This window comes from Leucoraja erinacea, chromosome 10, assembly GCF_028641065.1.
Source record: "Leucoraja erinacea ecotype New England chromosome 10, Leri_hhj_1, whole genome shotgun sequence".
Taxonomy (NCBI): Eukaryota; Metazoa; Chordata; class Chondrichthyes; order Rajiformes; family Rajidae; genus Leucoraja; species Leucoraja erinaceus.
Window position 1 is genome coordinate 38,189,465 of NC_073386.1, and position 15,651 is coordinate 38,205,115.

A 15,651-nucleotide genomic window follows, 5' to 3' on the forward strand; every position below is an offset into this window, starting at 1 on the left:
GTGAGCCAGAGTGGTCATGTGTATAAATTGTAGAGGCTCATCAGGTTAAAGGTTTATTGGATCCGTTACTGAGAGAGAGAAAATTAAGAAATGTGATGAAGTGAGGCAGTTTAGGAGTGAGAATACTACCAAAAGTATGTAAAAGCTGGGAAATGCAGGGCTGTGAGTCAGGCCCAGTAGATCAAGCTGGGCTAATGGAGAGAGAAGAATTGATACAATATCACAGATTGATGACTTACAACCGAAGGAGGTGGTGGTGGAAGCGGACATAATTACAACATATAAAATATGTTGGGGAAGGATCTTGGATAGGAAAGGCATAGAAGGATACAAGCCTAATGAGGACAACAGGAACTGTGAAGGTAGGCTAAAATATGCTGTGCTGCTATGATTTTATGAAATGTTCAGCTGATGTCTATTTTCATCTGATTTGGATCTCTCATGACTAATTATTTGAGTTGTTGGGCGCAGTACATATTTGCTAGTTGTTTAGTATCTCAATGGTGACAAGAATGCATGCGAAAGAGAGTGGTTATAGTGAAAAAAGTGGGAAATGGGAAGGAATTCTCTGAGAGCTCACAGAGACTTGATGGGCCCAATGTCATGAGAAAGCGCAACATATTTACTTTAGTAACTATTTGTTAATTAATGGACATGATACATTGTGCACAAACAAATCTTTGAAACATTGGTTCTAATAATGTGAGTGATATACCAGTGAACAACACTAACATTCAACGCACCGGGCATCAACCGTGGGGGAAAATAACTTCATGCTTCATTGTAAAAGAAAATGTATTTGAAGATGCTGCCTGACTTGCTGAACATTTTCTATTTTGTAATTAATTCCAATTATCAACTATTCACATTTGAGAAGTGAAAGCTCCTATCCCAGTTTGTTTGTCTCTGGGAAATAACATGGATAGCATGTTACAATGGATGGTGCAAGTCTCAAACAGAATCAATTACTTGCCAAATATTCATATCCACATTAAAACAAACTGTAAAAGCAGAAAAAAAATGCATTTGACATGTATCCAGAGAATATAGTTATGTGCATTCCTCAGAAATACAAAATTCATATCAAATATGATTAGCTCAGAATGTTTATTAAATTAGTTAAACTGGATCAAACACAGCTCATTCACTATAAGTACCTCCTCTGTGTGAATAGGTTGCCCCTCAGGTTCCTATTAAATCTTTACTCTAACCTTAAATCTTTGCCCTCCAGTTCTTGCTTCCCCAAGTTCCACCCAAAAAACATCACCTATTATGAAATGGTGATCCTTCTGTCCAGAGATGCTGCCTGATCCGCTTAGTTACTCTAGCATTTTGCGTCTATCCTGGGAAAAACACACTGTGCATTCTATGCCCCTCATGATTTTATTAACTTGGTGAACGGGCAAAAAGTAGCTAGAACTCAGGAAAGGCATCCCGAGTCAGATATGCAAACTTTTATGGATTTTAAAACTGTCATACTGTATGTACGCAAATTTGTGAAAACCAACGTTGCAGTGGATTCTGGATGTGCCAATACCTGAGATGGATTGAGATTCCAGAGCCTCAGTGCGATGGTCCATGTTAATCTGCGGATATACCTCAGCTGCAGCTCCATCTTTTAAAAAGAGACAAAGATAAAAATGCTAAATGTGTGCAAGAGTATGCATAGCAATAAAACAAAAGGAACAGAAGACAAAGAACAGCAGGCAGAGAAAAGGGAAGGTACACAAAAAAGTGGAAAAGAGGTCTGGAGTGTAACGTTTCGGGCCGACAAGGTCCATAGATGCTGCTGCACCCGCTGAGTTTCTCCAGCTTTTTTGTGTACCTTCGATTCTCCAGCATCTGCAGTTCCTTCTTAAACAGAGAAAAGGGAAGACTGTGTAAAAGAGAACAAGGTCCAGATAATGAGAAATGGATGATAACAGAATATCTTCAACAGCCCATAAATAAATGGATACCTAGGTTAGGGGAGAGATTCACCTGGATGGGTCTATTCCCTCTTCAATTAGAAAGCTGAGATGTAGTCTTATAGAAACAAAATTCTGACAAGGCTTGACAGAGTAGATGCAGGTATTATGTTTGGGTGGGGTCTGGAATCAGGAGATACCGTCACAGAATAAGGGGTCGACTGGGATGAGTAGAAACATCCTCGCCATAGTACAGCGAATCCAGTCTCTCCTTTATAACTCTAGTCTTCCATCCCAGTATCTTTCTCTATTTCCAGCACCCTTTCCAGCTTAATGCCATCCTTCCTATAGTATGATGACAGGATCTGCACATATTACTCCAAGTGAGGTCTGACAAACATTTTGTACAGTTATAACACGACATCCCAACTGTTGTGCTCAAAACCCTGACCAATAAAGGCAAACATGCCAAATTCTCTTTCCTCATCTGCCCACCGGTGTCACCATTTTCAGGGAGTTATGTACCTGTACCCCTAGGTCCCTCTGTTTTACAACACTCTCCAAGTCCCTGCCATTTACTGTGCAAGACCTGCCATGGTTTAATTTACCAAAATGCAACACTTTGCACTTGCCCAAGTTAAATTCTCTCTGCCAATCTTGGCTCACTGCCCCAATGCATCTAGATCCAGTTGCAATCTTAGATAACTTTCTTCACCGCCCGCTATAGCACCAACTTCAGTGTCATCCACAAATTTACCAACCATGGCAACTCAATTCCCATCCAAATCGTTAATATAGTTAACAAAAAACAGTGCTCACAGGCCTCCAATTTGAAAAATAGCCCATTTATTCCATTACCACCCTCTGACTTCTACAAAGTCAATTTTGTATCCAATTTGTTCGCTCACCCTGGACCCCATGTGGTTCCCACCTTCTGGGACAGACTATTATGTGGGAAGCTGTCAATGCCCTTGTGCATGAACTTGTAGACAAGTCTTCGGCCTTGCCCCTCATCAATACTCATGGTCACATCTTCTAAAAACTCAATCAGGTTTGTGAAATACAATCTCCCATTCAGATAACGTGCTAACTATCCCTAATCAATCTTTGTATTGGCAAATGCATGTAGATCCTATCTTGTAGAATCCTCTTCATCAATTCTACTGCCTCTGATGATAAACTCACCAGCCTGTAGTACTCTGCCTTTTTGCCCTTCTTAAATAAAGGTACATTAGTCACCCTTCAGTCTCTACTCTTCGAGTTAAGTTGACCAATTCACTGCTCTAACTATTTAATGTAATTTGAATCACTAGGCTTTATAATAAGACCTAGATATTAAATGCATTTAAGCCAGTTTCTTTCAAATGAGTTCATCATTCATAAAATGCAATTTTGCATTTTTTTAAGTGTCTGCATTCACTTCTTTTGAAGTTCCACCATCAGGAAGCTGGACCACCAACTTCCTCTTATGATTCACCCCAGTGTATGCCATTTTCACAATGTGTTTCATACATATCATGACATCATCAACATGCGCTGAACACATTAATAACACACCAGCAGAATTGGAGCAAAGATCATCACCTACAACCTTTGCTATAAAATCAGTTGCTGAAACAAGGACAAGTTGCTGAAAGTTGTGAGTCAGGTCTGATTGTGGTCTCGATGGAACATTGTTTTTATAATGTAATAACAATCTCACAGAGCAGGTTAAAGTATCTCTGCACTGCCAACTTCAAGTCACAGAAGTTTCAGTCACTGGTCCTGACACCACCACTCCGCTTGGTAGTTTGGGATCAGTTCAACCTGTTGGTGATTGTTGTGCACTGTGCACTATCTCTGCACTGTTACCTCTCTCACTTCAATCCCCACCATTAGTCCCTCCCTCCTTTGCAGATGGGCAGTACTGTGGCTCCAATCCATAATATGGATGTGTGATGATTCGATGATGGAACCTATTCAGATTGCATGACAGCTCTGGAGGTCCTGAACTATCTTTATCCCAGCTCTCCTCACTTCCATGACAACTTGCAAAGTTGCCAAGGAAAGGTCACAAACTGTGCTGATCTGCTTCCCAGCAAAGAACTAGGTGGGTGGACATCAAATGTGCATTTTGTAAGATTGATTTACTGCTCACTTGGCTTACACAGCATGAACAAACCTCCCATAGTTATAAATAAATTAATCAGCAAACAGAAAGAATGTACCTTTACGAGACTTCTTTTCAGGGTCTGATGATTCCAAGCCAAGTGCACGATCTGAGAAAAAAAACAAAGACAATAAACCATCATTATTACAGACCTCTTTATAATGAATTCAGGTTATGGTGGGCTGTCTCTTTAAGAACAGGCTGCTAGTTCCACTGGAGGCTATTGAAATTGACAAGGCATTGAAATGAACACAGCATTGAAATCGACAAGCAATCACTTCAATTGACTCTATTAAACAATGTAACAAACAACCTTTAGTATTTTTAGCAGTAACAAAATACATTTTTAGCTGTTAAAAAGAACTTTGTATTTGAAAGCAACTTTTTGTTTCAGAGGTGGTTGGAGCGAAACCCTTACTCAGTTACATATGGTCCGTGAAAACAAGGGTTTACTGCATTATGAATATAATGTTCCCAAATAACCTGTTGACCAAACCTATTTATTAACCAGACATTATAGAGGTGACATGCTTTTGATAAATGTCATTTGATTGATATGATTTTGAACTTGTACTTGTTATTATTACTTCTTCAATACCTACATGTAGTCTATGATACCTCATGCGGACTGAAACTTAAAAACGTCAATCAACCAGTGTATTAAATGGGAATACCCAATAACCCAATTAAAAATACCACAATTCCATGAATAGAGTTCTTTTTTTCAAATTACATTTTTTTTTTTTAAATTAAAGGCATATGTACAAATGGTAATAAACGACAAACTGGTTACAGAGTTCTTAAAGATAGCGGAGTCAAGGGATATAGGGAGAAGGCTGGAACGGGGTGCTGATTGTGAATGATCAGCCATGATCGTAATGAATGGCGGTGCTGGCTTGAAGGGCCAAATGGCCTACTCCTGCACCTCTTGTCTATAATTGAGACAAAAATAAAAACAAAAATTCAAGCACTATTAAAATTGCAGTTTTTCCCTTAATGAACTTAAATTTACTCGAGGCAACTTTCTACCCTAATTTGAATGCAGAGCAAGTTTTCTGGGGTCATAGTTATTCAACACAGCCCAACTCATCCATGGCAACCAAGATGTATTTCTTAGCTGTCCCATTTGAATGTGTTTGGCCCATATGCCTCAAAAAAGTTACCATCCATGCACATATACGAATGTCTATTAAATGTTGTCATTGTACCCGGATTAACTGCTTCTTCCCACGGCTTGTTCCATATATATATGGCTATACCCACCACCTTCTGCGAAAACAAATGCCCCTCAGATCCTTTTTATAATCTTTAATCTGCCATCTAGAATTTAGAGTCCATGACTCTCTAGCTTTAGAATCCTTTACACAGTTGAACATGACTATCCACCTTATCTATGCCCTTTATGATTTGATGTACCTTGATAAGGTCACCCCTCAGCTTCCGAGCTCCAGGGGAAAATGGTCCCACTTATCCAACCACTCCATTTAACTCAGCCCCCGGTCCTGGTAACATCCTTACCATACTTTTCTGCACCCTTTCCAGCTGCATGACATCTTTCTATTGTTGAATGACAGGAACTGCTCACAATACTTTCAGTGTGCTCTCACCAGCAATTAGCATAGTTGCAATAAGGCATCTCAATTCCTTTACGCATTGCCACGACTGATGAAGCATACCAATTGCCTCCATCACAACTTAGTCCACCTGTGTCGCCACTGACAGCGAGCTATGTACCAGCACCATAAGGTCCCTCTGTTCAACAACAGTCACTAAGGCGTTACCAGTTACTGTGCAAGTCATACTCTGGTTTTATTTACTAAAAAGCAATACCTTGTGCTTGTCCAAGTTAAATTCCATCTGTCATTCATTGGCCCCACATTCCCTAGATCATCAGAATCATTTTGTAATCTTAGATAACCATCTTCACAGTCCACGACACCACCAATTGTGGAATAATCCGCAAACTTCCTAACCATGTTCACAATATTTTCATTTATATTAACAATTCGGACGACAAACAACAGGGATTCAGATTCAGCAGCAAGGCACACGACATACACTGGTCACATAGCTGATTAAAATGAATAACAACTCTCCACAACCACAATCTGACTCCTTCAACCAAGCCAATTTTGGGTCCAATTTGCTTGCTCACCCTGGATTCCATGTGATCTAACTTGCCAGGCGAGCCTACCATGCGGTCCCTTGTCAAAGAGCTTGCTAAGTCCACACAGACATCTATAGCCCTGCCTTTGTCAATCCTCTTCGTCATTTTAATTTGGTTTTGCTTAGAGATACAGCACTGAAACAGGCCCTTCAGCCCATCGTGTCCGTGCCAACTAACGATTCCCATACATTAGCACTATACCACACACTTGGGACAATTTACAATGTTTTCCGAAGCCAATTAACCTACAAAGTTGTACGTCTTTGGAATGTGGGAGGAAAACGTAAAATCCGGGTACAACCCACATGGCCACGGGGAGAACGTACAGATACCACCCGTACTTTTAATCAAACCTGGGTTTCTGGCGCTGCAAGGCAACAACTCTACCACTGTGCCACCATGCCACCCCACTTCTTCAAAAACTCAATCAAATTTGTGAGACGCAATTTCTTATTCATCTTTAAAATATTAAAAAAAAAAAAAATCAAATACCTTATATAATGTTTCAGGTTAATGATTTTGATCAAAATAAATGGTTTAAATTCTTAAATTAAAGACTCTTTCACCCAAACTCACTTTTGTTTTCCTGTAAAGAACATTTGCATGTAATGAAATGAACAATTGAAGAGGTAAAAGTAGAATAGAATAGAATAGTTTCTTTATTGTCATTGTAACATGGGCCATGTACAACAAAATTTAAAATGTCAGCCAGTCAGTGCAGCATTCAAACATTTCTAAAGCTAACGAAACATCCACGGTAAAATAATAAAGATAAGCAAATAAATAAAAATCACAGACAAAGCACGCATACACACCCAACCCTCCATCCTTCTGTCGATTTCACCGTTACCACAGTCCCTTAGTCTGTATCGCCCCTGCGTTCCTTGGCGGCCACATTTAGTGCTTTTATAGCAGTGGGGTAAAAACTGTTTTGTAGTCTATTTGTCCTTGTCCTTGTGGATCTGTACCGTCTGCCTGACGGCAACAGTTCAAACAGGGAGTGTCCGGGGTGGGAGATGTCCTTTATTATATTCTGGGTTTTTTTGGTGCAGCGGGAACTGTGTAGGTCCTCCAAGGTAAGGAGAGGGCAGCCGACAATCCTCTGGGCGTTGTCAATGGCCCTCTGGAGCGCTTTCCTCTGAGCCACTGTGCAGCTGGTGTACCACACGCATACACAGTATGTTAGTATGCTCTCAATGGAGCACCGATAAAAGGACACCAGCAGCCTCTGAGTGATGTTGTTCTTCCTGAGCACCCGCAGGAAGTGCAGTCTCTGCTGGACCTTTTTCAGCAGCGCAGTGGTGTTCACGCTCCACGTCAGGTCCTCCTCAATGTGGATTCCCAGGAAGCGGAAATCCGCCACCCTCTCTACACAGTCCCCTCTGATGGTCAGTGGTACCATGTCCGTTTTGTTTTTCCTGAAGTCTATTATTACCTCCTTCGTCTTTGAGGTGTTGAGGAGCAGGTTATTTTCTTCGCACCACACTGTCAGCTGCTCCACCTCATCCCGGTAGGCGTACTCGTCCCCCGCGGAGATGAGTCCCACCACTGTAGTGTCATCCGCAAATTTGACAATGGTGTTGCTGTGGTGGGCGGGGGTGCAGTCATGCGTGTAGATGGTGTAGAGCAGGGGGCTCAGTACGCAGCCCTGTGGAGAGCCGGTACTGAGGCTGAGGGCCGTGGATGTGTGATGGCCCACTCTGACTCTCTGGCTTCGACCCGACAGGAAGCTATTTATCCACGTACAGGTGGAGTGTGGAAGTCCCAAGTCCCCCAGTTTGTCCACCAGTTTGTGGGGAAGGATAGTATTAAAAGCAGAGCTGTAGTCCACAAAGAGCATCCGCACGTAGCTCCCCCGCTGCTCCAGGTGAGACAGTGCAGCATGGAGAGCTGTGGCTACAGCGTCCTCTGTGGATCTATTCGCTCTGTACGCAAACTGGTGGGGGTCAAAGCTTCGGGGCAGAAGTGATGTGATATGACCCCGGACCAGTTTTTCAAAACACTTCATCACCACTGGTGTGAGTGCGACTGGCCGGTAGTCGTTGAGGCTGGAGATGTTGTTTTTTTTGGGCAAGGGGACTATGGTGGAGGATTTCAGACAGGGTGGAACAGTGGACTGGGCCAGAGACTGTCCAAGCATGTCAAAGCTGTGGAATTCTTAAACAATTGCAATCAAATGTCTCTCGACTAGTGCATAAACAGCTTTGAAGAGTTAATAAGATGAGGTGAATGTGTCTCGTATAAATAGAGGAGCTCACCAACATTTCTTTTTCTTGCATTCCTTATCGAAGGGCGTGGTGTTACCATCTGGTCACCTTCATTTCCTATAGATGAACCTGTGTGTACCAGGGCATATGTTAAAAACTATGCATTTGCGACTGGTCCAATTAATATTATTAAAATTCATGATGTTTTTTGTCGATTAAAGATTGGAATAATTTATGATACAAACCAGTCTGCACTCTACATTGGATTAATGCCAACAGTACATATTGTGCATTCACACCAGCCAAGATAATTGCCCAACCTCTTTCATTTTCTCAATGGAGTAACTGGCTAATTAATATTTACCTCTGATTTCTATGGAAACAGTTTGATGTTATTGCTGGTGAAATGGTGAAATTCAAGCCAAAGTTCCAGAATCATAGTCAGGACAAAGTAAAAGCCACAAGTTCAATGGGGGAGCTACAACTGGTGTGCACAAATGTTTGAATTTTGAAGGAAAATAAATTATTGTTATAAACTGGAGAAAGTGCAAGTTATTGATTGTGACCTTTGAAAGTATAGATGAAAGTTCTGCTGAATATCTAAGCTGTCCCTGTGATTGGGTAAATCAGAAATCAAAATAATGCATATCCAATTTGTACGAGAAATCTCGAGAACATGAATTATACAAATTGTTAAATTATTTCAATGCTCTCTCAGACATGCGATTTTTTCTGCATTATTTCTTTGTTTAATGTTAAATATTTTTGCATGAATTAGGTTATGTTCCAATTTTCAGGAAAAAAACCACGATTCTTTTGGAGGGAAATTCCAGAATGAGGCAAATTAATTAAAAAAAATAACCATTTTGTTAAGCATAGTATGAATTCAGGTGCAAGTTTAACGTCGAAAGTAGTCACGAGGCTGCCGTAACCATTGGAGCATCTTAATCTACAATAGCAGAGGTGATTTTTAGAGTGAATTGGCAGTTGGTGCCCATTTCATTTCCAGACAAAGCTAAATGTAGCTGGGATTCCTGGGAGTCTCCCATCCAAGGACTAATCATGCTTTGTGCATGAGGTATTTCTGATATCAACAGGTTTAACAACCTTCTAAGACATGCCAACAAGCACATTTTATACACAAGCCATAATTTGTGTGGGGCACTGAGAGAGGGAAAGTCAGAGAAAGATTCAGGAAAGACAACGCGATTTAAGAGAAGCGCTAAATTATAAAATATTGCACCAACCAGCGACACTGCTCTCCTATGAATGATGTGCCCGGTCTCTGCTGCAGAGTTTATCACAGCAAGTTAGCTTTATTTATCTGCATCTAAACAACCTGCCACTCTAAAATTGGATTCATCATGACCTCATTCTACAAACACAAGACTCACAGCAAGAAATGCTAGGTCTCAAAGTGGATCCATTACCACTTACTGTTTATTGGACTATGTATTTGGCCTGATCTTTCGCCCTCTGTGGGCAAGTCCGCCTTGCTTGATAGGGCTTGACTTTGTTCTGTAAGAAATAAAGTGCATTATTTTTAATTCTAATTTTTCAATTCAATTTCAATTCAACTATGTCGCATTACCATGGTAATATTTTTGCTTTTATACAAAGATGGTGTTCTACAGAGCTTACAAGTTATTAATGTTAGATGTGTAAGAAGGAACTGCAAATGCTGGTTTAAACCTAATATAGACACAAAAAGCAGGAGTAACTCAGCAGGACAGGCAGCATCTTGGAGAGAAAGAACGGGTGACATTTCGGGTTGAGACCCTTCTTCATTAGATCTAAATGTTAGATCATTGGAAGAGGCACAAAACTAGTTCTATGGCATCAGTCTGAGGAAGGGTTCCGACCCAAAACGTCACCTATTCCTTTTCTCCAGTGATATTGCCTGACCCTCTGAGTTACTCCAGCATTTTGCATCTATCTTCAGTATAAACCAGCATCTGCAGTTCCTTCCTACACCATAGTTGTTTGGCCAGACAGAGCTGCTGCGTAAAGCTACTTTTCTGCCGCAGTGGGGAACAATTAGAAAAGGAGGAGAATGAAGAATGTTTGAGGACGATGAAGGAGATTTTTAAATAAATGCTGGAAAACTCAGTAGGGCAGGTAGAGTCTGTGAAAAGAGAAACAGTGTCTGAGACCCTACATTAGAACTGTGAGAGAATAATTAGTCAAAGTAGTACAGAAGCTGAGGGCAATGGGTTGAAAACTGGGAATTTCTCCGATAGAGAAAAATGAAGTGCTAGACCTCATATAGCCTTGGTCCAAAACAACTTCCTGGGGCGGCACAGTGGTAGAGTTGCAGTCACCCGGGTTCAATCTTGACTGTTATCTGAACGGTGTGTGTACGTTCTCCCTATGACCGCGTGGGACTTCTGCAGGTGCTCTGGTTTCTGATCACACTCCAAAGACTTAGAGGTTTGTAGGCTAATTGGCTTGGTAAAATTGTAAATTGTCCCTAATGTGTGTAGGATAGTGTTAGTGTGCAGGGATTGCTGGTTAGCACGGACTCAGTGGGCCAAAGGGTATGTTTCTTGTTAATTTCCCACAAGAATTAGACCAAAGTTTGCAATCTTCATTCATTACAAAGAGCACATCACATTGATGAGTTAAAATGGCCCCAATGGAACAGATATTTTATTGCATCTTAAACATTGCACCAGGGAACTTTGCATTTGTACCTTTAGGCCTAAATTTTAAGGCAATTAGGTGCGTTGGGTAACTAAGGGGCGGCACCAGTTGCATGTTATTTAGCCTGGTTAACGGCTCACTTGCTTTTCCAGGCATAAAGTCAGAAATAGTCTCATCAGCAAATGGAAGGATTACCTTTCTGAGACTTCTTGGAAGGTTCTGATGAATTTGAACGCTGTTGATAACCTAACAAGAAATATGCATTACAAATATAGCAAAGATGACTACTTTCAAATAACTGCATTTTCATTGTCCATTCTTGTAGCAATGGCAAAAAAAACAACAATGGCAGGAAAGGAGAGGAAAAAAAACATTGTCAATCCAAGAACAGTCTTCAAAATAATAAGAAACTAGCAAAAAGTAAATAGCAGGCAGAAGTAAGTAGAAACTTGATAGAAAAGAGAGCAAAATGTGGACAAACTGAAATAGAGACAGTCCTTTTAGATTAGGCAGAGGTTCACTTGCACCTCCTCCAACCTCATCTGCTGTATCCGTTGTTCCAGGTATGGACTCTTATACATCGGCAAGACCAAACGTAGGCTGGGCGATCATATCACTGAACACCTTCGCTCGGTCCGCCTAGGCCTACATGATCTCCCGGTTACCAAGCACTTTAATTCCTTGGAGTCTGAAGAAGGGTTTCGGCCCGAAACGTCACCTATTTCCTTCGCTCCATAGATGCTGCTGCACCCGCTGAGTTTCTCCAGCATTTTTGTGTACCTTCGATCTTCCAGCATCTGCAGTTCCTTCTTGAACACTTTAATTCCCCTTCCCATTTCCATACTGGCCTGGGACTGTCAGAGTGAGGCCAAACGCAAATTGGGGGAACAGCACCTCATATTTTGCTTGGACAGTGTACAACGCAGCGTTATGAATATTGATCTCTCTAACTTCAAGTAATCCTTGCATCCTTACTCTCACCGTCCCTCCCCCACCCTAGTCATTGTACTAATTTCACTGTTGTCCTCCTGGTGAGTTTCATTATCTCTTTCATTAACACCTAGCCCACAGCCAATAATGGACTGTTTCCTTAATCAGTGTTACTTTTTTGCATATCTTTCATTCATTTGTTCTATATCTCTCTATATCAATAGACAATAGGTGCAGGAGTAGGCCATTTGGCCCTTCGAGCCAGCACCGCCATTCAATCTGATCATGGCTGATCATCCCCAATCAGTACCCCGTTCCTGCCTTCTCCCCATATCACCTGACTCCCCTATCTTTAAGAGCGCCATCTAGCTCCCTCTTGAAAGTATCCAGAGAACCGGTCTCCACCGCCCTCTGAGGCAGAGAATTCCACAGACTCACAACACTCTGTGTGAAAAAGCTTTTCCTCATCTCCGTTCTAAATGGCTTACCCCTTATTCTTAAACTGTGGCCCCTGGTTCTGGGCACCCCCAACATCGGGAACATGTTTCCTGCCTCTAGCGTGTCCAAACCCTTAATAATCTTATATGTTTCAATAAGATCCCCGTCTCGTCCTTCTAAATTCCAGAGTATACAACCCCAGCCGTTCCATTCTCTCAACATATGACAGTCCCGCCATCCCGGGAATTAACCTTGTATACCTACGCTGCACTCCCTCAATAGCAAGAATGTCCTTCCTCAAATTTGGAGACCAAAACTGCAAACAATATTCCAGGTGTGGTCTCACTAGGGTCCTGCACAACTGCAGAAGGACCTCTTTGCTCCTATACTCAACTCCTGTTGTTATGAAGGCCAACATGCCATTCGCTTTCTTCACTGCCTGCTGTACCTGCATGCTTACTTTCATTGACTGATGAAGAAGGACCCCCAGATTCCGTTGTACTTCCCCTTTTCCTGATTATATCTCTAGTTTTCCTTTCCCCTGACTCTCAGTCTGAAAAAGGGTCTCAACCCAAAATGACAGCTATTCCTTTTCTCCAGAGATGCTGTCTGCCTGCTGAGTTACTTCAGCTTTTTGTATTTTTTTTTCAGCCTAGGTATATCATTTGCTGCTCTGGATTCTACTTTTGCTTTGTAAAGTGAATCCAGAAACTCATATGCCTCCTCCAAATGTTGTACCACCCTTGGATTTCTGGATCAAAAGAACATAAGAAATAGGAGTAAGCCATTCAGCCTCTTTTATCATTCTGCCAATTAACAAGATAATGGATTTTCTCCACTTTGAATGCCATTGTCCTGGTGCATCTCATTTCCTTTAAATACCAGAAAGCTGTCAATCTCTACTTTGAATGTTTAGGCCTCCAGGGTGGTGAATGCCTAAGATTCACTGCCCTCCGAATAAAAAAAAAACTCACTTTGTCTTTAAACAGTCTGACCGTTACTCAGTCACTCTGACTCCCATCATTTCACTCCTGAGACAAGAGAAATATCTTGACAAAATGTTCAAGAAGGAACTGTGGATGCTGGAGAATCGAAAGTAGACAAAATTGCTGGAGAAACTCAGCGGGTGCAGCAGCATCTATGGAGCATCTATGAAGAAGGGCTTCAGACTGAAGAAAGGTTTTGGCCCGAAATTTGTAAATTGTTCCATCTTATAGATCTGTTGGTAAATTGCCCTGGCTTAAAGATGAGTAGTAGAATCTGGGATGTATGATGGAACGTGGGGAGAATAAAATTGGATTTGTGCAAGTCTGTTGGATAGTAAATCAGATATAAATGCATAACATAAATAAACTTGCAATAAATCAGACAGCAAATGTGCAGCAGACAAGTTAGCTTTGCAATTGGAAGGATCTGGACCCAAAGCCTCACAAACTTCAAAGTGTTGATCACAGTATAGCAATACTTTGCAGAAAATGGGAGAAATATTTAATTGTAAAGAAGATAAATAATAAGGCAGAAAGAGGAAAATGCTGATGGGAAAGGAAATGGAGGATAAAAGAGAAACAAGACCATCAGATTTTTTCCAAGTGCCCTCTCCAGTATTTCAAACACATTATTGTTATTATCAATTATTCGAAGCAAAATAGGTTTTAATCAAAGGGTTCAAATGACAATTGTGGAATAATGTTGCATATTTGCAAATATACACTGGAGACAATTGTGTGCTGTGACTCGCATATCATGGCAGTTTTATGCTCGTTCAGCTATTACTCAGTATTAAAGTTAATCCACAATATTACAGCAAAAGTAAAATAAATGCTCAGCAAGAAGAAAAAATAGGAACTCAGCAAGAAATAAAAAACATGGGGGGGGTGGGTTGGGCCTTCGTGGCCAGACTACCATTCTTTATTACTAGATTCTCCCTTTTGCACCCTTTGTCTTTTCGCCTTATCATCTCTAAGCTTGGTTCTAACTCCACCTTTCTCACCCCCGTTTGACTAATCTGCCAAACAACTCCTCCTCGCTTGGATCCACCCATCTTGCCAGTTCTTTCCCCAGCATTCTCTTCTATTCTCCATCAGTCTGAAAAAGTGTCCAGACCCTAAACATCGACTGGACGCAAAATGCTGGAGAAATTCAGCAGGTCAGGCCAAAGATCCTCTTTGGGTCAGGCAGCATTTCTGGAGAACATGGATAGGCGACGTTTCGGGTCGAGACTCTTCTTCAGACCATGGATGGTTACACCCCTTCGGTGATTTTGCTGCTCCACTGGCACTTTATCAGTTTATGTCCCTTTGTGTATTAACCAACATCTGCAGTTCTTTGTCCCTAAACATCGATTCTCCCTTCCCTCCAAGATTCTGACCGACACTTTCCTCCAGCACTTTGTCTTTTGCTCTCAAGACCCCAGCATCGGCAGTCTCCTTACTCTCCCCTTTAAAGTAGCCGCAGAAACGAATTAAATGTTAGAACAGTTCAGGCTCGGCGAGCTTCAACAGCGAGTCAAGGACTGGGAGACGAGACAAAGCAGGACATGCAACGTTTGTGAAAGCTTGTGTGGACCAGAAATAATCTCAGCTCACACAGAAAACCAGCACCCCCTCCTCTCCCAGTTTACTAAGGAGACAGCAAATCTCCGAACAGTTAATCTTTCGAGGAGGAAATCCCCTCAGCCGTTTACAAGCTAATATTTTCACTGCCTGCCTGAGACAAGTCGGAATCGCTTTCAATTTGTATTCGCACCGTAAACAGATGCCCTGAAAACTAAGCAATTACGATCACTCATCTTTTCATTTAAAAAAAAAAGCAGCGAACTAAACAATCATACATTTTGATCGGAAGGCTTTGGGATACGCACTTTTATTTCGATTTGACCTCCGCCTCATCTTCTCGCCGTCCCTTCCCCTCGGCCGGACTTTCCGCGCGGCCCCGTTTCCCCCCGGACCGGTCGGGGAAGGGGACCCCTTGCGGGGCAACCGAAACATCCGCTTTCTCGGGAGTCGGGCGCTTCCGCTCCATCCTGGCTCAGGGTGGGAAATAAAAGCAGAAACAAGGTCAGGTCGCTTCTGTATATATATATATATATATATAAGCCGAGGGCATCCTTCATTGCTGCTGGGCACGGAGGGGCCGAGTCCGATAGGGACCTCCCTCAAACAAGGGAAGGGAAGGGGTGGGAAGGGATATCACCCCCACGGCATTGGGGAC

At 41.8% G+C, this 15,651-nt stretch overlaps 1 protein-coding gene across 4 annotated transcripts in view; it reads right to left on the minus strand.

The window, feature by feature from the left end:
• Window positions 1-15,349, minus strand: part of LOC129701035 (torsin-1A-interacting protein 2-like) — a 30,873-nt gene extending 15,524 nt beyond the window's left edge. Inside the window, exons 1-6 of one of the 4 annotated variants that reach the window (XM_055641975.1) lie at window positions 15,302-15,349; window positions 11,269-11,319; window positions 9,868-9,948; window positions 8,482-8,559; window positions 4,115-4,165; window positions 1,538-1,615 (exon numbers count right to left, since the gene is read on the minus strand). In XM_055641975.1, coding sequence (XP_055497950.1) covers window positions 1,538-1,615; window positions 4,115-4,165; window positions 8,482-8,559; window positions 9,868-9,948; window positions 11,269-11,319; window positions 15,302-15,329 — 367 coding nt within the window. In that variant the 5' untranslated portion in view covers window positions 15,330-15,349. Of the gene's footprint in view, window positions 1-1,537; window positions 1,616-4,114; window positions 4,166-8,481; window positions 8,560-9,867; window positions 9,949-11,268; window positions 11,320-15,271 lie in introns of all 4 variants that reach the window. The other 3 variants (XM_055641974.1, XM_055641976.1, XM_055641978.1) reach the window with 3 other exon arrangements.
• Window positions 15,350-15,651: the final 302 nt, after the last annotated feature.